At 48.0% G+C, this 23,302-nt stretch overlaps 1 protein-coding gene across 2 annotated transcripts; it reads right to left on the bottom strand.

Annotated features, from left to right (window-relative positions):
• Window positions 1-644: 644 nt before the first annotated feature.
• myo1eb (myosin IEb) lies at window positions 645-22,405 on the bottom strand. 2 transcript variants are annotated; one of them, XM_068729960.1, is made up of 26 exons: window positions 22,190-22,405; window positions 20,485-20,622; window positions 20,286-20,375; window positions 19,119-19,213; window positions 18,843-18,930; window positions 17,875-17,964; window positions 17,648-17,779; window positions 17,148-17,282; window positions 16,896-17,028; window positions 16,534-16,730; window positions 16,370-16,450; window positions 16,198-16,284; window positions 15,938-16,024; window positions 15,670-15,837; window positions 7,267-7,352; window positions 7,076-7,157; window positions 6,516-6,866; window positions 6,256-6,370; window positions 6,008-6,177; window positions 4,836-4,981; window positions 4,113-4,259; window positions 3,748-3,905; window positions 3,588-3,662; window positions 3,320-3,509; window positions 3,026-3,201; window positions 645-1,482 (listed from the first exon to the last, which is right to left on the bottom strand). In XM_068729960.1, exons 1-26 carry the CDS (start codon window positions 22,190-22,192, stop codon window positions 1,406-1,408), a joined length of 3,297 nt encoding a protein of 1,098 aa, XP_068586061.1. In that variant the 5' UTR covers window positions 22,193-22,405; the 3' UTR covers window positions 645-1,405. The 2 variants fall into 2 exon arrangements, with proteins under 2 accessions (XP_068586061.1, XP_068586062.1); XM_068729961.1 differs by lacking the exons at window positions 20,286-20,375; window positions 20,485-20,622; window positions 22,190-22,405 and adding an exon at window positions 20,176-20,251.
• Between the last annotated feature and the right edge of the window lie 897 nt (window positions 22,406-23,302).

Raw genomic sequence — 23,302 nt, 5'->3', positions numbered from 1 at the left:
ATCATCAATTTCCCTGGTGGAAGTCATTGAGGTAGTCAAACAACTCCACAGTGGCAAAGCCCCAGGGATTGATGAGATCCGTCCAGAAATGCTGAAGGCACTGGGTGTGGAGGGGCTGTCTTGGATGACATGTCTCTTCAACATTGTGTGGAGGTCTGGGGCGGTGCCTAAGGAGTGGCAGACCGGGGTGGTGGTTCCCCTGTTCAAAAAGGGGGACCAGAGGGTGTGTGCCAATTGCCGCGGTATCACACTACTCAGCCTTCCTGGTAAAGTCTACTCCAAGGTGCTGGAAAGAAGGGTTCGGCCGATAGTCAAACCTCGGATTGAAGAGGAACAATGCGGATTCCGTCCTGGCCGTGGAACAACGGACCAGCTCTTCACTCTCGCAAGGATCCTGGAGGGGGCTTGGGAATACGCCCATCCGGTCTACATGTGTTTTGTGGACCTGGAGAAGGCGTATGACCGGGTCCCCTGGGAGATACTGTGGGAGGTGCTGCAGGAGTATGGGGTGATGTTTCTCAGCGTGTTCCAGAGGTGGAGGACTTGTTGGACCTCTTTCATTCCTTCACACAGCTTCTCTAGAAGATATGTGTTCATATAATATATAAGTGATTAATCGACTTGTTCCATCACTCAGGTTTTTAATGAAATGTTTGTTTATTGGCTGAAATAAAACAACATTCAGGTTAATTTCTATAAAACAAACAGTCGGTCCTGAAAGAGCAGAAAACTGGCTGATAGATACAGAACATTATTTAATTATAATACTTTTGTTTTATTATTTATATCATTTTCAATCACAGAAACAAAATATTCATTTCATATTTTAAAAGTGTGACGTTTAGTTTCTGTTCATCGTTTATCTGGTTGGAAGATATTTATTTGTAACACTTTGTTATACTGCAGCTGTAATAAACACTGGAGCCTCTAGGGGGCGCTGAGCTCACACTGATGTTAGGCTTCCAATGTAACACAGACTGGACATTTGATCGAGCTGTTGCTTCAAAAACCACCAGAGATGATCAGAGACTGAAGTCACACGGAGCAGTATTGAACCTGATTGTACACAGCATTACGGGGACATTTATCCTGATTGTACACAGCATTACGGGGACATTGAACCTGATTGTACACAGCATTACGGGGACATTGAACCTGATTGTACACAGCATTACAGAGACACTTTCAGTCCAGCAGTCAGCAGGTATGAGTACCAGACCCTGACCTTTGACAGACTGACAGCTGTCGTCACTCTGACTGAAACATACGTGTGTTTGTATATAAATGAACTTGTAATGTTCAGTTTCCTCTTTCCTGTCAGCTGATGTGTTGAAAGCTCTGGTGACTTCTGATGTCAGCTGCTGCTGCAGGTTGTTGAACTCTGACCGCCCCCTGAAGAGGAGGTTTAGATCTTCTCCACATAGTTTCCGGGGAACATCCCCTCTCTGCCCCGCAACCGGCCGAACCACCAACCAGATGGATCTGCAGAATGTTCAGAGATGACGATTATGAGGACTTATATCAGGACTACAGGACACAACATAAGCTGTGATTGGATCGTTGGAGGTTTCATTCCAGCACCCTTTACAAACTGCACCATCAAAACTATTGTCCTTGTGGTTACATAGTTGGCCAATAAAGCTGATTCTGATTATCTATTTCCAGAGAAGATCGAGAAATTTTGTCCACTAAACCAAAATATTATCTAACAAATAAACATCTCAAATCCAGTTTAAGTTAAGTTCAGGACACGGCGGCTAACTCTTTGTCGTGGAAGTAGCATTTCATTTCTAGTGTAGTAAAGCTAGTTAGCCAGGCATGCTAACATTAGCGGTTACATTTATTGTTTAACGCCGGCTGTCACTAGTTACTGTTGCTAAGCTGTGATTGGACATAATGTGTCATTATAATAAGTAATGACAAACTGATGATAATCATCGTCTAAACTCCCGTTAGCTGCTGAGCTAATGCTAGCTGCTAAGCTAATGCTAGCCGCTTCTCAGTTTGGACGTCCGGATTAATGTGATGAGCCTTAAATATCAATGTGATCAGAGTGTGAAAACATTTAACTATTGTTTACAATCCGTTTACGATCCGCTAGCGTTAGCTTCTGGTTAGCACGTGACTACTATCTTGCTAGAACATGCAGGCTGTGCAAATTCTGCCAACACAAGAACATTTATTGAATGACACGTCAGTCTGTTAGTATTTTTGATGGTAAAAGGATGTAGTATAATAGTAGTACTAGTAGCAGTAGTAAAAGTAGAAGTAGTGCCAGTAGTACTAAAAGTAGTAGACGGAGCAGCAGTACTAGAAGTAGAAGTAATAACAGTAGGGCTAGAAGTGGTGGAAGTAACAGCAGTACTTAACATAGTAGTATCAGCAGTACTAGAAGTAGTATGAGTACCACTAGAAGTAGCGGTAGTACTAAAAGAATAAGTGGTATGATAAGTAGCGTTACAAATAGTAGAAGTAGCTGTATTAATACTAGGGTTGGGTACCGAAAACCGGTGCCTATCGGACCGAAACACAACGCAGATTTCAGTGCTTCCTTTCGGTGCCGAGGCAAATATGCTCATATTTCTGCAAAAGAATTGCTGAAGTTTATTTATATTTATTTAAGTATGCTGTAAACTGTTGTTAACAGTTAATATATTGTTCATAGTTTGAAGTTAAAAAGTTTGAAGCTGTAGTTTGAAGCCAAGTGTTTTGTATTTATTTATATTTATAGTATACTTCAAACAGTTAATATATTGTTCAATTTGAAAAAAACAAATTGACGACATTAAAGAAAGGCTTTTTTTTATTGACACGGCAATCGTCGTTTTGTGTGTTTTTTTTTAAAGTATCGGTTCAGGCACCGTTTAGGCACCGGTATCGTTTTAAAAGTATCGTTTTAGCACCGGTATCGGAAAAAACCCAAACGATACCCATCCCTAATTACTACTAGCAGTAGTTGTAGTAACAGTAGCATAAGTGTTAATAGTAGTAGCAACGGTAATACTTTCAGCAGTATTAGTAGTACCTTCGGTGAGTATCTCCATGACATCATCAGCGTTGAAGCTGAGCTCATCGGTGTCCTGGGCGTCGTAGGCGTACAGAGCTCTGCACTGCGGAGACCGAGGCTTCGGTTTGGGAGCCGGTTTGGGTCGACCTGATCCAGGAAGAGGCTTCACCTCCTTCGACTGCCGCCGCTGAAGTCTGTAGAAAAACACAGCGATGAACCAGAGAACCAGAGAACAGTGTGAACAACCAGAACCAGTCTATACTGGTTATGATGTTTATGCCTTTATTTAACTGTTACTGCTCGCGGTCTCACCCTGCGGCGCCCTGGTCGGGGACGTTCATGAAGCCCATGTCTTGGTGTTTCTTGGGCTGGTTATCGTGGCGACGCTGGCTCTGGAGGCGGGGCAGACTGGGCTGATCCATGGTAGACTGCTGCCTCAGCAGGGAGCCTCTGGAGGAGGTGGGGCCTCCTCTGGGAGCTCCGCCCCCTCTGGAGCGAGGACCTGAGGAACAAAGACAGATTTATAAGCCAAGGGTTGCTCATGTCTGTGACGTCCTGATGACCGGTTGTGTTCTGGTACCTGAGTTGTACTGGTTGCTGGATGGAGCCTGGCCCCCCATGTAGCGGCTCTTGCGTTTGTCCTTCCTCGTCGGTCCTGCAAGTCAAAACAGTCATGAAGTGAGGGGGAAGCACACAGGAAAGTTGGGGAAGAATTTGTGGTGAATTGCATCAGAACTTACTGGAGCTTTTGGGCAGGCCCGGTCCGATGGAGACCTGCAGAACCTTGCTGCTGGGCTTCAAGATGGCCTCATCCCCCTGATCCACCTGGAACTGGATCTGTCTGGACCCTGAAGAGCTGAACGGACCCCAGCCTCCCTTCTTCAACTTAAACTCCAGACTGGAATACAAAGACAGACGGAGTGGATCCAGCTGATATTCATGTAGATGTTGTATTTATATATAAAACAGAAGTTCTGTGCACCAGAATGTCTGTAGTACTTATATTAGTACTTAAACATTACATCATGGCAGCTTTGTAAAGAACCAAATGTATGTATTTTTTATATACGAGTAAAACTAAATTAAAAAAAGTCACGGTACTGACAGGTTGTTGAATTTCAGAGGCAGCTTCTTCTCAGTTTTCTCCTGATAACGTTTGACCAGCAGACTGAGGAACTCCGTTTTAAAGACGCTCTGAAGAACACTGTCATACTCCTCCTCGTGGACGATGAAGAAGTCGTCCTGAAGAGTGCTGACAGAGAGACAGGTAGAGACAGACAGGTCAGTGAGACAATCGGATAGACGTGGAAAAACAAGAAGAAAAAACACAATTCAAATATGTTTTCATATCTTTATCTCTCAGCATGTGGGGAACTAGCACCTATTTCTAGTTTCTGTTGTAGCTCTGGTCCATTGGTCTAGTCATATTACTCATCTTGGTCTTGATATTTTAAATTCTAGTTCCAGTTGTAGTTCTGTCCCTGGTTCAAATTCAAGTCCCAGTACCAGTACCATTTCTTGTTTTAGTTCTGACCCAAGCTCTACTTGTCCTGCATCTTTTTTTTGGTTATGGTCCTAGTTCTACTTCTGGCACTGGTTCTAGTTCTGGACCTAATCCTAGTTATAGTACCAGTCCTGGTTCTAGTTCTAATACTCGTTGTAGGCCTGTGTCCTGTTCTAGCTCTGTTGCTGGTTACATTCCTAGTTACAGGTCTAGCTCCAGCCCTGGTAGTAGCTGTAGTTGCACTTCTGGCCCCGGTCATAATTGTGGTTCCAGGCCTAAATCTGGTCCAGGTTCTAGATACAGTATCTTGTTCTGGTGGTGTACCTCAGGGAAACAGACTGGATCTTGTTGACCTCAATCTTCCTCTTAAGAACCTCCTGGATCTGACCTTTATCTGGACCCTGTTTCACCTTTTCTCGACCAATCAGATACAGGAACTTTGGGGTTAGGATGAGGTCCTGCTTCACAGTCTGTGGAACAGCAAGAACAACAGAACATTCAGTCAGGAAGTGACTTATAAACTGGCTTTGGGTCCTGAAGGGTTACGTCGGTTCCTCGCTTTTGTCCGACGTTGGGCGGACCATAAACACATCGTTGTTGCTATGATGTCAGACCATGAAAGTTTTGCATACCAAGTCCATACTAACCGTCCTGGTGGTCTGAGCCTCATCGATGCTCCTTCAAAACCTCCTCCTGGAGTACTTACCTCACCTATTGCCATCATCCCCACCAGAGCCCAAAGTCTCAACCAAGATCTCTTGACTCCCACTTCCTCACCATTAGAACTTCTACACCTGCAGCCAGATACCTTTGAGGTCATTGCGGTCCTGGTGCTGCAGATCTTCTTGTCTCACAGGGAATACCATGACAGAAAGCTGCAGTATGTCCCTCCTCATGTGGAGACCTAAGCTACTGAGGCTAGAAAGGAGAACATGTTGGTTTTAGACTAGTGGGAGTACGCCATGTTGGTACATCCGAGCTTGCCAGGTACGGACGACTTGTCCAGTTCCTGGACAGTTGACTTAACAACAGCTGATCTTGACTGATTTCTCTAATATGGATCGGATTGCGGTGCCACAAAGATAGAATTAATCCACAACACCGCCCATTAAGCAACACCAGGGAAGTGATGTACAGGTTTTGATCACCAATCACCGCCGACCAACCAGACCTGCCGGACCAAAATGCCACCGAACTGCCCCGGGGAGGAGAGTCAAGATAGAAGCTAAGCTAACCCAGCTAGGACCTGAGGCTACTCCACTACCCAGCATGCTCCTGGCTGGTCTGATGTCCAGTAGCAGAAAAATAAGACGGATGAAAGCAACGGTACGTCGGTGAGTGTTGAGCCCACATCTTCACAGAGACCTGGATCCATCGTGGTCCAGGATCAAGCTGCACTGGCTACAACTAAACTAAACTTCTGTTGTGCATCCCCTGTGTTGCAAAATGACAATAAATGATCCCTGAATCCTTGAATTCTGGACTTGAGTATTTACCCTGAATTTTCGGTCGAACTTCACCACAACGTCGGCAAAGTCGATCCTCTCTCGGCGGCCGACGAACTGCCTGATCTCCGGGTGGTTGTCCGTCCCAAGGTAGTCGCCCACGAAGTTCCTGTTGATGCTGTTTCTGCGTCGCTCCTTTTTGTTCAGCAGGACGTCAGAGGCTGGAGAAACCAGAAAAATCACTTAGTAGAGAGGAAGACGTATGGCTTCCTTAACCAACTTGTAGGAGACGGTCTTACCTTCCTCCCTCATCCTGACGTATTTGCGGACGGCAATGTGTTTACGCCAAGCCTTCTGGATGACCCGAGCGTAACCGTTATACTTCCTCTCCCTCATCTCCTCCAACAAGAAGAGCTGCAGTGAAGAAAAATGATACTGAGACAACAAACAAAGACTTCTTTCTGGGAACTACGATACCCAGAATGCCGCTGCGTCAGAAACAGAACTCGTGGTATAAAAACAGCGGGATAAAACACGCTTCCCGAGCTGTATTTCGTACCGACTCCGGAGCTTTGATGAAGACTTTGGTCTTGCCCAACTGGAACTGGTCCTGGTCCATGCGGACGGAGCTGAGGAGGTGCAGGACTCCCTTGCGCTCCTCGCCCTTCCATTCAGGCCAGGTCTCCTTTGTCAGGATGGCGTACCTCTGCAGGAACTTGTTGAAGGCTCGTCTGTAGGCGTATCCCGCCCGGCGGACTCTGATGTTCTCTCGGAGGCCCAGGTACTCCACCTGGTGTCTGGCCCGATTATCCTCCCAGTCCCGGGGACGCTTGGTCTCGTTGGGTTTGATGCAGCGAATATAGTGGGGGGTGCACTTCATCAGAGTCTGGACCAGACTGTTGGCTTGTTTCTAAAAAGGTAGAGAGGGGGAGGGGCAGTTTTACCTGTTGTACCTTTCTGATGTGAGACACCATGAGATCAGCAATCTAAAGCAATAAAATCAGTAAAACCAGGTGACGTTCCAACGAACATCCCACCTTCTGGTCCTAAAGGACCAGAGGTTCTTCTAAAGCTCGTCCTGAAGGTGGCGCTAGAGGAAAGACAACATCTTTCTCTCACCTTGATCTTACTGCTGGCAGTGGTCGGACGCCCTCTCTTCTCTGCCTCCAGGTTCTCAGTGAACAGAGCTCTGATGAACGGACTGACCACAAACACACCACACAGATGGGGGGGTTATTGTGAGGTCATCAGACATAATGCGTTTCAAAGTATTTACTTTTCATGCCGTAACGCTGAGTTAGAATACTCACAACTCGCTGCTCTGCATCAGCTCAATGATGTCATTAAACAACACGTCTCTGTTTCTCTCACAGAAACCGCTGACATCATACGACACCTGGACAGACAGACAGACAGACAGGCAGACGGGTGAACACCTGGACAGACAGTTAGGTGAACACCTGGACAGACAGACGGGTGAACACCTGGACAGACAGTTAGGTGAACACCTAGACAGACAGACGGGTGAACACCTGGACAGACAGATGGGTGAACACCTGGACAGACAGACAGACGGGTGATCACCTGGACAGACAGACAGACGGGTGAACACCTGGACAGACAGACAGACGGGTGATCACCTGGACAGACAGACAGACGGGTGAACACCTGGACAGACAGACAGGTGAACACCTGGACAGACAGATGGGTGAACACCTGGACAGACAGACAGACGGGTGATCACCTGGACAGACAGACGGGTGAACACCTGGACAGACAGACAGACGGGTGAACACCTGGACAGACAGATGGGTGAACACCTGGACAGACAGATGGGTGAACACCTGGACAGACAGACGGGTGAACACCTGGACAGACAGATGGGTGAACACCTGGACAGACAGACAGACGGGTGATCACCAGGACAGACAGACAGACGGGTGAACACCTGGACAGACAGACGGGTGAACACCTGGACAGACACACGGGTGAACACCTGGACAGACAGATGGGTGAACACCTGGACAGACAGACAGACGGGTGATCACCTGGACAGACAGACGGGTGAACACCTGGACAGACAGATAGGTGATCACCTGGACAGACAGACAGACGGGTGAACACCTGGACAGACAGACGGGTGAACACCTGGACAGACAGACAGGTGAACACCTGTACAGACAGATGGGTGAACACCTGGACAGACAGATGGGTGAACACCTGGACAGACAGACAGACGGGTGAACACCTGGACAGACAGACAGACGGGTGAACACCTGGACAGACAGATGGGTGAACACCTGGACAGACAGACGGGTGAACACCTGGACAGACAGATGGGTGAACACCTGGACAGACAGACAGACGGGTGATCACCTGGACAGACAGACGGGTGAACACCTGGACAGACAGACAGACGGGTGATCACCTGGACAGACAGACAGACAGACAGATGGGTGAACACCTGGACAGACAGACGGGTGAACACCAGGACAGACAGACAGACGGGTGAACACCTGGACCGACACACGGGTGAACACCTGGACAGACAGACGGGTGAACACCTGGACAGACAGACGGGTGATCATCTGGACAGACAGACAGACGGGTGAACACCTGGACAGACAGACAGACGGGTGAACACCTGGACAGACAGACAGACGGGTGAACACCTGGACAGACAGACAGACAGGTGAACACCTGGACAGACAGATGGGTGAACACCTGGACAGACAGATGGGTGAACACCTGGACAGACAGACGGGTGAACACCTGGACAGACAGACAGACGAGTGAACACCTAGACAGACAGACGGGTGAACACCTGGACAGACAGATGGGTGAACACCTGGACAGACAGACAGACAGACGGGTGATCACCTGGACAGACAGACAGACGGGTGAACACCTGGACAGACAGACAGACGGGTGAACACCTGGACAGACAGACAGGTGAACACCTGGACAGACAGATGGGTGAACACCTGGACAGACAGACGGGTGAACACCTGGACAGACAGACAGATGGGTGAACACCTGGACAGACAGACGGGTGAACACCTGGACAGACCGATGGGTGAACACCTGGACAGACAGACAGACGGGTGATCACCTGGACAGACAGACAGGTGAACACCTGGACAGACAGATGGGTGAACACCTGGACAGAGAGACAGATGGGTGAACACCTGGACAGACAGACGGGTGAACACCTGGACAGACCGATGGGTGAACACCTGGACAGACAGACAGGCGGGTGAACACCTGGACAGACAGACGGGTGAACACCAGGACAGACAGACAGACGGGTGAACACCTGGACAGACAGATGGGTGAACACCTGGACAGACAGATGGGTGAACACCTGGACAGACAGACGGGTGAACACCTGGACAGACAGACGGGTGAACACCTGGACAGACAGACAGACGGGTGATCACCAGGACAGACAGACAGACGGGTGAACACCTGGACAGACAGACGGGTGAACACCTGGACAGACACACGGGTGAACACCTGGACAGACAGATGGGTGAACACCTGGACAGACAGACAGACGGGTGATCACCTGGACAGACAGACGGGTGAACACCTGGACAGACAGACGGGTGAACACCTGGACAGACAGACGGGTGAACACCTGGACAGACAGACAGACGAGTGAACACCTAGACAGACAGACGGGTGAACACCTGGACAGACAGATGGGTGATCACCTGGACAGACAGACGGGTGAACACCTGGACAGACACACGGGTGAACACCTGGACAGACAGACGGGTGAACACCTGGACAGACAGATAGGTGATCACCTGGACAGACAGACAGACGGGTGAACACCTGGACAGACAGACGGGTGAACACCTGGACAGACAGACAGGTGAACACCTGGACAGACAGATGGGTGAACACCTGGACAGACAGATGGGTGAACACCTGGACAGACAGACAGACGGGTGAACACCTGGACAGACAGACAGACGGGTGAACACCTGGACAGACAGATGGGTGAACACCTGGACAGACAGACGGGTGAACACCTGGACAGACAGATGGGTGAACACCTGGACAGACAGACAGACGGGTGATCACCTGGACAGACAGACGGGTGAACACCTGGACAGACAGACAGACGGGTGATCACCTGGACAGACAGACAGACAGACAGATGGGTGAACACCTGGACAGACACACGGGTGAACACCAGGACAGACAGACAGACGGGTGAACACCTGGACAGACACACGGGTGAACACCTGGACAGACAGACGGGTGAACACCTGGACAGACAGACGGGTGATCACCTGGACAGACAGACAGACGGGTGAACACCTGGACAGACAGACAGACGGGTGAACACCTGGACAGACAGACAGACGGGTGAACACCTGGACAGACAGACAGACAGGTGAACACCTGGACAGACAGATGGGTGAACACCTGGACAGACAGATGGGTGAACACCTGGACAGACAGACGGGTGAACACCTGGACAGACAGACAGACGAGTGAACACCTAGACAGACAGACGGGTGAACACCTGGACAGACAGATGGGTGAACACCTGGACAGACAGACAGACAGACGGGTGATCACCTGGACAGACAGACAGACGGGTGAACACCTGGACAGACAGACAGACGGGTGAACACCTGGACAGACAGACAGGTGAACACCTGGACAGACAGATGGGTGAACACCTGGACAGACAGACGGGTGAACACCTGGACAGACAGACAGATGGGTGAACACCTGGACAGACAGACGGGTGAACACCTGGACAGACCGATGGGTGAACACCTGGACAGACAGACAGACGGGTGATCACCTGGACAGACAGACAGGTGAACACCTGGACAGACAGATGGGTGAACACCTGGACAGAGAGACAGATGGGTGAACACCTGGACAGACAGACGGGTGAACACCTGGACAGACCGATGGGTGAACACCTGGACAGACAGACAGGCGGGTGAACACCTGGACAGACAGACGGGTGAACACCAGGACAGACAGACAGACGGGTGAACACCTGGACAGACAGATGGGTGAACACCTGGACAGACAGACGGGTGAACACCTGGACAGACAGACGGGTGAACACCTGGACAGACAGACGGGTGAACACCTGGACAGACAGATGGGTGAACACCTGGACAGACAGACAGACGGGTGATCACCTGGACAGACAGACAGACGGGTGAACACCTGGACAGACAGACAGACGGGTGAACACCTGGACAGACAGACAGGTGAACACCTGGACAGACAGACGGGTGAACACCTGGACAGACAGACGGGTGAACACCTGGACAGACAGACAGATGGGTGAACACCTGGACAGACAGACGGGTGAACACCTGGACAGACCGATGGGTGAACACCTGGACAGACAGACAGACGGGTGATCACCTGGACAGACAGACAGGTGAACACCTGGACAGACAGATGGGTGAACACCTGGACAGACAGATGGGTGAACACCTGGACAGACAGACAGATGGTTGAACACCTGGACAGAGAGACAGATGGGTGAACACCTGGACAGACCGATGGGTGAACACCTGGACAGACAGACAGATGGGTGAACACCTGGACAGACAGACGGGTGAACACCAGGACAGACAGACAGACAGACGGGTGAACACCAGGACAGACAGACAGACGGGTGAACACCTGGACAGACAGATGGGTGAACACCTGGACAGACAGACGGGTGAACACCTGGACAGACACACGGGTGAACACCTGGACAGACAGACGGGTGAACACCTGGACAGACAGACGGGTGATCACCTGGACAGACAGACAGACGGGTGATCACCTGGACAGACAGACAGACGGGTGAACACCTGGACAGACAGACAGACGGGTGAACACCTGGACAGACAGACAGACAGACAGACAGGTGAACACCTGGACAGACAGATGGGTGAACACCTGGACAGACAGACAGACGGGTGATCACCTGGACAGACAGACAGACGGGTGAACACCTGGACAGACAGACAGACGGGTGATCACCTGGACAGACAGACAGACGGGTGATCACCTGGACAGACAGACAGACGGGTGAACACCTGGACAGACAGACAGACGGGTGAACACCTGGACAGACAGACAGGTGAACACCTGGACAGACAGATGGGTGAACACCTGGACAGACAGACGGGTGAACACCTGGACAGACAGACAGATGGGTGAACACCTGGACAGACAGACGGGTGAACACCTGGACAGACCGATGGGTGAACACCTGGACAGACAGACAGACGGGTGATCACCTGGACAGACAGACAGGTGAACACCTGGACAGACAGATGGGTGAACACCTGGACAGAGAGACAGATGGGTGAACACCTGGACAGACAGACGGGTGAACACCTGGACAGACCGATGGGTGAACACCTGGACAGACAGACAGACGGGTGAACACCTGGACAGACAGACGGGTGAACACCAGGACAGACAGACAGACAGACAGGTGAACACCAGGACAGACAGACAGACGGGTGAACACCTGGACAGACAGATGGGTGAACACCTGGACAGACAGACGGGTGAACACCTGGACAGACACACGGGTGAACACCTGGACAGACAGACGGGTGAACACCTGGACAGACAGACGGGTGATCACCTGGACAGACAGACAGACGGGTGAACACCTGGACAGACAGATGGGTGAACACCTGGACAGACAGATGGGTGAACACCTGGACAGACAGACAGACGAGTGAACACCTAGACAGACAGACGGGTGAACACCTGGACAGACAGATGGGTGAACACCTGGACAGACAGACAGACGGGTGATCACCTGGACAGACAGACAGACGGGTGAACACCTGGACAGACAGACAGACGGGTGAACACCTGGACAGACAGACAGGTGAACACCTGGACAGACAGATGGGTGAACACCTGGACAGACAGACGGGTGAACACCTGGACAGACAGACAGATGGGTGAACACCTGGACAGACAGACGGGTGAACACCTGGACAGACAGACGGGTGAACACCTGGACAGACCGATGGGTGAACACCAGGACAGACAGACAGATGGGTGAACACCTGGACAGACAGATGGGTGAACACCTGGACAGACAGACGGGTGAACACCTGGACAGACACACGGGTGAACACCTGGACAGACAGACGGGTGAACACCTGGACAGACAGATGGGTGATCACCTGGACAGACAGACAGACAGACGGGTGAACACCTGGACAGACAGACGGATGAACACCTGGACAGACAGACAGACGGGTGAACACCTGGACAGACAGACAGACGGGTGAACACCTGGACAGACAGACAGACGGGTGAACACCTGGACAGACAGACAGGTGAACACCTGGACAGACAGATGGGTGAACACCTGGACAGACAGATGGGTGAACACCTGGACAGACAGACAGACGGGTGAACACCTGGACAGACAGACAGACGGGTGAACACCTGGACAAACAGATGGGTGAACACCTGGACAGACAGACGGGTAAACACCTGGACAGACAGACGGGTGAACACCTGGACAGACAGACGGGTGAACACCTGGACAGACAGATGGGTGAACACCTGGACAGACAGACAGACGGGTGATCACCTGGACAGACAGACAGACGGGTGATCACCTGGACAGACAGACAGACGGGTGATCACCTGGACAGACAGACGGGTGAACACCTGGACAGACAGACAGACGGGTGATCACCTGGACAGACAGACAGACAGACAGATGGGTGAACACCTGGACGGACAGATGGGTGAACACCTGAACAGACAGACGGGTGAACACCTGGACAGACAGACGGGTGAACATCTGGACAGACAGACGGGTGAACACCTGGACAGACAGACAGACGGGTGAACACCTGGACAGACAGATGGGTGAACACCTGGACAGACAGACGGGTGAACACCAGGACAGACAGACAGACGGGTGAAGACCTGGACAGACAGATGGGTGAACACCTGGACAGACACACGGGTGAACACCTGGACAGACAGACGGGTGAACACCTGGACAGACAGATGGGTGATCACCTGGACAGACAGACAGACGGGTGAACACCTGGACAGACAGACAGACGGGTGAACACCTGGACAGACAGACGGGTGAACACCTGGACAGACAGACAGACGGGTGAACACCTGGACAGACAGACAGACAGGTGAACACCTGGACAGACAGATGGGTGAACACCTGGACAGACAGATGGGTGAACACCTGGACAGACAGACGGGTGAACACCTGGACAGACAGACAGACGAGTGAACACCTAGACAGACAGACGGGTGAACACCTGGACAGACAGACAGACAGGTGATCACCTGGACAGACAGACAGACGGGTGAACACCTGGACAGACAGACAGACGGGTGAACACCTGGACAGACAGACAGGTGAACACCTGGACAGACAGATGGGTGAACACCTGGACAGACAGACGGATGAACACCTGGACAGACAGACAGACGAGTGAACACCTAGACAGACAGACGGGTGAACACCTGGACAGACAGATGGGTGAACACCTGGACAGACAGACAGACGGGTGATCACCTGGACAGACAGACAGACGGGTGAACACCTGGACAGACAGACGGGTGAACACCTGGACAGACAGACAGACGGGTGATCACCTGGACAGACAGACGGGTGAACACCTGGACAGACAGATGGGTGAACAAATGGACAGACAGACAGGTGAACACCTGGACAGACCGATGGGTGATCACCTGGACAGACAGACGGGTGAACACCTGGACAGACAGATGGGTGAACACCTGGACAGACAGACGGGTGAACACCTGGACAGACCGATGGGTGAACACCTGGACAGAAAGACAGACGGGTGATCACCTGGACAGACAGACAGACGGGTGAACACCTGGACAGACAGACGGGTGAACACCTGGACAGACAGACAGACAGACAGACGGGTGAACACCTGGACAGACAGACGGGTGAACACCTGGACTGACAGATGGGTGAACATCTGGACAGACAGATGGGTGAACATCTGGACAGACAGATGGGTGAACATCTGGACAGACAGACGGGTGAACACCTGGACAGACAGACGGGTGAACACCTGGACAGACAGACAGACGGGTGATCACCTGGACAGACAGACGGGTGAACACCTGGACAGACAGATGGGTGAACACCTGGACAGACAGACGGGTGAACACCTGGACAGACCGATGGGTGAACACCTGGACAGACAGACAGACGGGTGATCACCTGGACAGACAGACAGACGGGTGAACACCTGGACAGACAGACAGACGGGTGAACACCTGGACAGACAGATGGGTGAACACCTGGACAGACAGACAGACAGACAGACGGGTGAACACCTGGACAGACAGACGGGTGAACACCTGGACTGACAGATGGGTGAACATCTGGACAGACAGATGGGTGAACATCTGGACAGACAGATGGGTGAACATCTGGACAGACAGACGGGTGAACACCTGGACAGACAGACGGGTGAACACCTGGACAGACAGACGGGTGAACATCTGGACAGACAGATGGGTGAACACCTGAACAGACAGACGGGTGAACACCTGCACAGACAGACAGGTGAACACCTGGACGGACAGACGGGTGAACATCTGGACAGACAGATGGGTGAACACCTGAACAGACAGACGGGTGAACACCTGGACGGACAGACGGGTATACTGCGTACCTTCCCAGCGTAGTGGTGGATGATGAATCCTTTATTCCAGCTGCTGAAGTGTTCGTGGGATCCAATCTGTCCCTGAAGTTTCTGCAGCAGCGTCTGATCCGCTCCTTCACCTTTAGCGTGCATCGTCGCACAAACGTCATCCAGGACGCTCATGAGCCCGATAGGATTCTGGGAAACGTCCAGAGAATACAGAGCTGTATTCATATGTATTCATTTAATACTTATCACGTCATGTGTTTGAGGACACAGAGACGATCAGTCGACTCACCAGTTTGGACTCGATGAGGTCACAGACCACCTTGTTGTTGAAATACTCGATGGGCGTCCACTTGATCCCCTCCTGAACGTATTCGTCCTGCAGAGAGACAACATTCATGCTGATGTATAAAGTAGAAAAGGACAAAATCTTTCTGATCAATAACTGTAAATAATACAGGAAAAAACCAGAGAAGAAAAAAAGTCACAGGTTCAAACAAAATCCTCCTAAATAAGAGGGAAAAGTGATGTGATGACGTCACGACGTCTCACCTGTTCTGCCTTCAGCGTGAGCTCAATGAAAATCTGCTGAAGCTTCTCGTTCACGAAGTTGATGCAGAACTGCTCGAAGCCGTTTCGCTGAAAAAGAAGAAACAACAAGTTGCTAATCAGATCAGTGGAGTCAATCAATCAGTTAATGAAGTACCAACGTGTGTGTTTATACCTGGAAGATCTCAAAGCCGTAGATATCGAGGACTCCGATGTTGAGCACTTCCTGGTCTTTCTGTATGGCTTTATTAACACACTGCACACACACATCAGTCAATCAACACAGAATAAAACAAAGTGTTAAAGTAAATGTGAGCACAAAGTGATGAAGCGACTGACGTCAACAAGGAAGTCGAAGAGTCGGGTGTAGAGAGCTTTGGACAGGGCGTCTCTGGAGAAGCAGGCCTGCTCCGTGTTCAGGGTCACGGCGATGGACTCGGTCTTGCCGCCCCACTTACTGTCCATAATCCTGCTGGTCAGTTTACTGCAGAGACCGTCCTGAGGGATCCCCAGCAGGAAGGACGGGAACGCCAGGACTGACAGGAAGACAGGCGGAGACTAAACGTTAGTTTAGTCATCAATGAAGAGAGTTTTGATTCTGAAGAAAACCTTCATGAACTCATCATCTCACTGGCTCGTATTTGACCCCTTATCACCCTGTATCTGTTGTGTTGTTTCGTGGACTTTGTGTACTTTCTTACAGTCCTGGCTTTCGACCACGGCGTAATTGTTTTCCTCTCTGAAGCTGATGTTTCCCAGATGAAGAATTCCTGCAACAAGCTGAAGAACTGAATCCTGTTCCTCCACAGACAGACCCACTACTGACATGGCCTCCTGAGAGACAGACAGTTTAACAGACAGACGATCTATCAGACAGACAGTTTAACAGACAGACGATCTATCAGACAGACAGTTTAACAGACAGACGGTCTATCAGACAGACAGATACAGACCATCGTTTCAGAGAAGTCCTTCTTGTCGTTCATGTCCTCCACAGTGTAGGTTCCTGATTGGTTGAGATAGAAATAATAGTCGGGGGTCGTGACCCCAAGGTTCTCCCTCTGCTCCTTAGTCGCTCCCTCCAACATCTGAAGTCAGAAGGTCAGAAGGTCAGGGTCATTACCTTCATTCAACAGTTATTTCTGTTCTAACACTTCTGTTAACATAAGATCGGGAGGGGAAGTGACGGGATTAGAAGAAGTAGTGACGTAATTAGGAAAGGAATTGAAGGGATCAGGAGAGGAAGTTACAGAATAAGGAGAGGAAGTGACGAATTGGGAGAAGGAAGTGAAAGGATATGGAGTTGGGAAAGGAACTGACAAGACCGGAAGGAGGAAAATACTGAAGAAATCAGGATCAGGCAATCTGAACACATGTTGTAGTACTTATTGTAGTACTCATTGCGGTACATAGTAGTACATGCTGGAGTACATAGTAGTACATATTTGAGTACCTGGTAGTAGATGTGGAAGCTTCTCTCTCCAGGATTCTGTGAAACAATTCGACTTTTCTCCAACAGGAAGTTGGAGATTTTGCCTCCATCAGGAGCTCCTCCTCGACTGAACTGGATCTCAAAGTATTTACCCTGATAGAAGGACAGAGTAAGTGTGTTAGTAGTATATATTAGTAGTATACTTTTTACTACTGTATATAAATCTGTCTGAATATATCTGGACTCACAAATCTGCTGGAGTTGTTGTTGCGGACAGTTTTGGCGTTACCGAAGGCCTCCAGTAGAGGGTTAGACTGCAGGATGATGTCTTTAACATGCTGCGCGCACACACACACACACACACACACACACACACACACACACACACACACACACACACACACACACAAAGTTACAGCAGTAATAACAGTAGAACCACAAGCAGTACCACGACTAGTATCACAAGCAGTACCACAAGCAGTACCACGACTAGTATCACAAGCAGTACCACGACTAGTATCACAAGCAGTACCACAAGCAGTACCACGACTAGTACCACAAGCAGTACCACGACTAGTATCACAAGCAGTACCACAAGCAGTACCACGACTAGTACCACAAGCAGTACCACGACTAGTATCACAAGCAGTACCACGACTAGTATCACAAGCAGTACCACAAGCAGTACCACGACTAGTACCACAAGCAGTACCACAAGCAGTACCACGACTAGTATCACAAGCAGTACCACGACTAGTACCACAAGCAGTACCACAAGCAGTACCACAACTAGTACCACAAGCAGTACCACGACTAGTACCACAAGCAGTACCACGACTAGTATCACAAGCAGTACCACAAGCAGTACCACGACTAGTATCACAAGCAGTACCACGACTAGTATCACAAGCAGTACCACAAGCAGTACCACGACTAGTACCACAAGCAGTATCACAAGCAGTACCACGACTAGTACCACAAGCAGTACCACGACTAGTACCACAAGCAGTACCACGACTAGTACCACAAGCAGTACCACAAGCAGTACCACAACTAGTATCACAAGCAGTACCACGACTAGTACCACAAGCAGTACCACGACTAGTACCAGAAGCAGTACCACGACTAGTACCACGAGCAGTACCATGAGTAGGATATGAGCTGTACAACGAGCAGTACCACAAAGTGTACCATGAGCAGTACTCTGTGTACTGACCTGGACTTTGTCTCCTCCTCCGGACACTTTGGACACGTAGCTCATGATGAATTTGGCAGCAACAGTTTTTCCAGCTCCACTTTCACCGCTGACAGGAAACAGGAAACAGGAAACATCAGTCTCAACACATTAATTTACCTTCAGAAATTACCTGATGAAGCCCCGCCCACACGGTCCTGTTACAGATGTTTTATAACTTTCTAATCAATTCGTCATCGATATTTAATGAGAGAAACACCGACAGGTGTTGTTGTTTGCGTCGTTAGTCCCGCCTACCTGATGATGACACACTGGTTCTCATTGTCAATCATCATGTTTCTGTACATGTTGTCAGCCAGAGCGTAGATGTGGGGGGGGTTCTCATACTGAGCCTGGAGGAAGAGGAAGAACACGAGGACGAGGAGAAGGAAGGGGAAGAAGAAGAAGAACAAGAGGAAGAACAAGAGCAAGAACAAGAAGAGGAGGGAGGGGAAGAAGAAGAAGAAGAACAAGAGGAAGAACAAGAGCAAGAACAAGAGGAGGGAGGGGAAGAAGAAGAAGAACAAGAGGAAGAACAAGAGCAAGAACAAGAAGGGAAAGAAGAAGAAGAAGAAGAAGAAGAACAAGAGGAAGAACAAGAACAAGAAGAGGAGGGAGGGGAAGAAGAACAAGAACAAAAGGAAGAACAAGAGCAAGAACAAGAAGAAGAAGAAGAAGAAGAAGAAGAAGAGGGAGGGGAAGAAGAAGGGGAAGAACAAGAACAAGAAGAGGAAGAACAAGAGGAAGAGGAAGAAGAAGAAGAAGAAGAAGGGGAAGAAGAAGAAGAAGAAGAAGAAGAAGAAGAAGAAGAAGAAGGGGAAGAACAAGAACAAGAAGAGGAAGAACAAGAGGAAGAGGAAGAAGAAGGGGAAGAACAAGAAGAAGAACAAGAGGAAGAACAAGAACAAGAAGAAGAAGAGGAGGGAGGGGAAGAAGAACAAAAGGAAGAACAAGAGCAAGAACAAGAAGAAGAAGAAGAAGGGGAAGAAGAAGAAGAAGAAGAAGAAGAAGAAGAAGAGGGAGGGGAAGAAGAAGAAGGGGAAGAACAAGAAAAAGAACAAGAAGAAGGGGAAGAACAAGAAGAAGAGGAAGAGGAAGAAGAAGGGGAAGAACAAGAAGAAGAGGAAGAGGAAGAAGAAGGGGAAGAACAAGAAGAAGAACAAGAGGAAGAGGAAGATGAAGAAGAAGAACAAGAAGAAGAAGAAGAAGAAGGTCAACATGTTATTGATCTTTTATTTTTGTGGGGACCAGTTTAAGTTTAACATATTAACAGTGAAGATATTTAGTAAGTAAGAACATTTCTAAAGTTATTTACATTTATGTTGTGTTGTTGTATTGCAATGTGTTGTAGTTGTATTGAGTTGTATTTTGTTGTAGCTGTTGTTGTTGTGTTGTATTGTGTTGTTGTTGTAGTCGTTGTCTCACCGCTCCCTGGTAGAGCTCCACTTCTCTGTCAGTGAAATAAGGAAGCTGTTTGAACGGATTCACAGAGATCAAAACTGGACCAATGTAGGTCTGAACAGAACCAGGTCAAGAACCAGAACCAGAACATTTGAACCACTTCCTCTTAGCACTAGATCTCTAAAAGTCATAATGTTGTTGAGTAAACATGAGGTGAGGATACGAAGATGTAGTCGTCCATGTATCTCTTCTTCAGGTTCTCCGTGATGGCGTCCTCGTTGATCTTGGACAGCAGCACCATGTCGTCCACGCCGCTCACCTTCACGTTCTGAGCCAGCCAATGGTAACGCTCCTTACTACCCTGAGGGGCGGGGCATAAACAGAGACAGTCAGCTGATCACGTTAATCACATCATGTAGGTAGGTAGACTAGGTGAGGTAGTCTGCATTAGGTAGTCTGGGTTAGGTAGTCCGGGTTAGGTAGTCTTCGTTAGGTAGTCTGCGTTAAGTAGTCTGCGTTAAGTAGTCTGCGTTAGGTAGTCTGCGTTAAGTAGTCTGCGTTAAGTAGTCTGCGTTAGGTAGTCTGCGTTAAGTAGTCTGCGTTAAGTAGTCTGCTTTAAGTAGTCTGCGTTAAGTAGTCTGCGTTAAGTAGTTAAGTAGTCTGCGTTAGGTAGTCTGCGTTAAGTAGTTAAGTAGTCTGCGTTAAGTAGTCTGCGTTAGGTAGTCCGCGTTAGGTAGTCCGCGTTAAGTAGTCCGCGTTAAGTAGTCCGCGTTAGGTAGTCTGCGTTAGGTAGTCTGCGTTAAGTAGTTAAGTAGTCTGCGTTAAGTAGTCTGCGTTAAGTAGTCTGAGTTACGTAGTTCAAATTAAGTATTAATACTTATTATATATTATTGTTTGTTCAGCAGAAACTTCCTCTCTCTGTGTGTGTGTGTGTGTGTGTGTGTGTATGTGTGTGTGAGTGTGTGAGTGTGTGCTAGCAGCTGATTGGTTGGATCGTTTCTCCTTCCTGAAGAATTCCCAGCATTCCTTCTGTCCTGTGGGATCTTGTTGAGGAGCGGCGACGCCCGACATGTAGTGTGTGTGTGTGTGTGTGTGTGTGTGTGTGTGTGTGTGTGTGTGTGTGTGTGGGGTCAGATTGCTCAACGTTTGTAAATGAATTAAAAACATAAAACTGACCAAACTATGAATTCTAGTTTAAATATCTATTATATCTGAAATGATTGATCGTACACGTTAAAGAGCAGATTACAAACATTAACAATAATAATATTTATTATTGTAATAAAGATAATAACATCTTAATAATAATAATAATAATAATCTTTATCTGCTGTAAATATATAAAGTTACTCATCTTTTGTTTCTGCAGTAAAAATATAGAAATATGTAAATATTAGAACAATAATGAGATTAAACTAAATACACTTTATCAACAAAGTTTAATAAAACTGTAAATAAAATCAAAAATATATATTTATAAAATGATAATAAAATATGATTAAAATGATTTTATGTTTAGTGAACATCTGAGGGTGTAATTTATATTTATCATCTTTATCACATGTATTTATTGTTATTATATTAGAATATATATGTTTATATATTTATGTATACTTGGTTCATTCACTAATTTATTGATGTTTGTTTTTTAAAGTTCTGATTTTTTTAAACAAATTAAATTAAAGTTACATTTTATTTTTTTTACTTTAAAATTATAAAACTAAAACATGAGATCACGAAGTTTTAAGTCAAACAAACTGAAATCTGATCAGGGATCTGTTCCTGCAGGACCCGGACCCGGACCGAACCGGACCGGGACCGGGACCGGGAAGACCAGGACCCGGACAGGGAAGACCGGGATCGGCACCCGCGTCCGCGTCTCTCCCGTTTCAAAGAGCTCGTAGTCTGAAGTAAAGAGTCGCGCTCACCATGTCTGCTTCACTTCCTGCTTCTTCAGGTAAATGTTGAGAAATCTTCAGTCAGTCTCAGGTGGATCAGGATCCAGGTGGACTCGGACTGATCCCGGATCAGCTCAGTCCGGATCCGCTGAGTTCGGATCAGAGGCTCAGAAGGATTCTGTTGCTCTCAGAGACATGTTGTCCTCTCTTAGTCTTCTGGGTGTTGTTCTTGCTTCAGTCTTCAGGCTGAACTCTCTGCAGGTGTGGGCAGGTGAAGCCCCGCCTCCTCCTTCTCCTCCTGCTGCTACCTGTGGAACTCTGGGTAATGTAGTCCTGACAGCGGAAGTGTCCAAAACTACTAAACTTTGTTTCTGCAGAACTTTTATTCTGAAATGTTTTCATTTATTTTATTTGTGGACAAAATAAATAAAGTTAAATTTGTTTACATTTTAGGAGAAAAAAACGTGTTGAATGTGAGTTCAATACTGGTTTGATATTTAATATGAATTAATATATATATATATATATACATTAATATATATACATACACACATTATATATATATATAATAAATGTATATATATAATAAATGTATATATATATAATAAATGTATATATATAATAAATGTATTTATATATATATATAATAAATGTATATATATATATATACACAATAAATATATTTATATAATAAATGTATATATATATAATAAATGTATTTATATATATAATAAATGTATATATATAATAAATGTATATATATATATATAAATTAATAAATGTGTATATATATAACCCATTATATATATACACATTTGTTTATTTTTTTATATAAACCACATTGACCTCAGACAGGAAATGAAAACTCAGAGTGCATGCTGGGAGTTCTGAATTTAAGTTAGTTTGAATTTCTCAGTTCTTTAGAAACTGTTTTAATCAGTAAAACATTGTTTCTTAAATGTCATTTAATAAAATACAGGTTCAGTAAAGTGGTGAGAACACCAGTGAAGGGAATGAACCCCCCTCCATGAACCCCCTCCATGAACCCCCCCATGAACCCCCCTCCATGAACCCCCCATGAACCCCCCTCCATGAACCCCCCCATGAACCCCCCCCTCCATGAACCCCCCCATGAACCCCCCC

This window comes from Cebidichthys violaceus, unplaced genomic scaffold, assembly GCF_023349555.1.
Source record: "Cebidichthys violaceus isolate CVI_PGR_0920_01 unplaced genomic scaffold, fCebVio1.0.p SCAF_48, whole genome shotgun sequence".
NCBI lineage: Eukaryota > Metazoa > Chordata > Actinopteri > Perciformes > Stichaeidae > Cebidichthys > Cebidichthys violaceus.
Note: the sequence above shows the minus strand (reverse complement) of the source record. Positions and strands in the feature narration are given on the sequence as shown.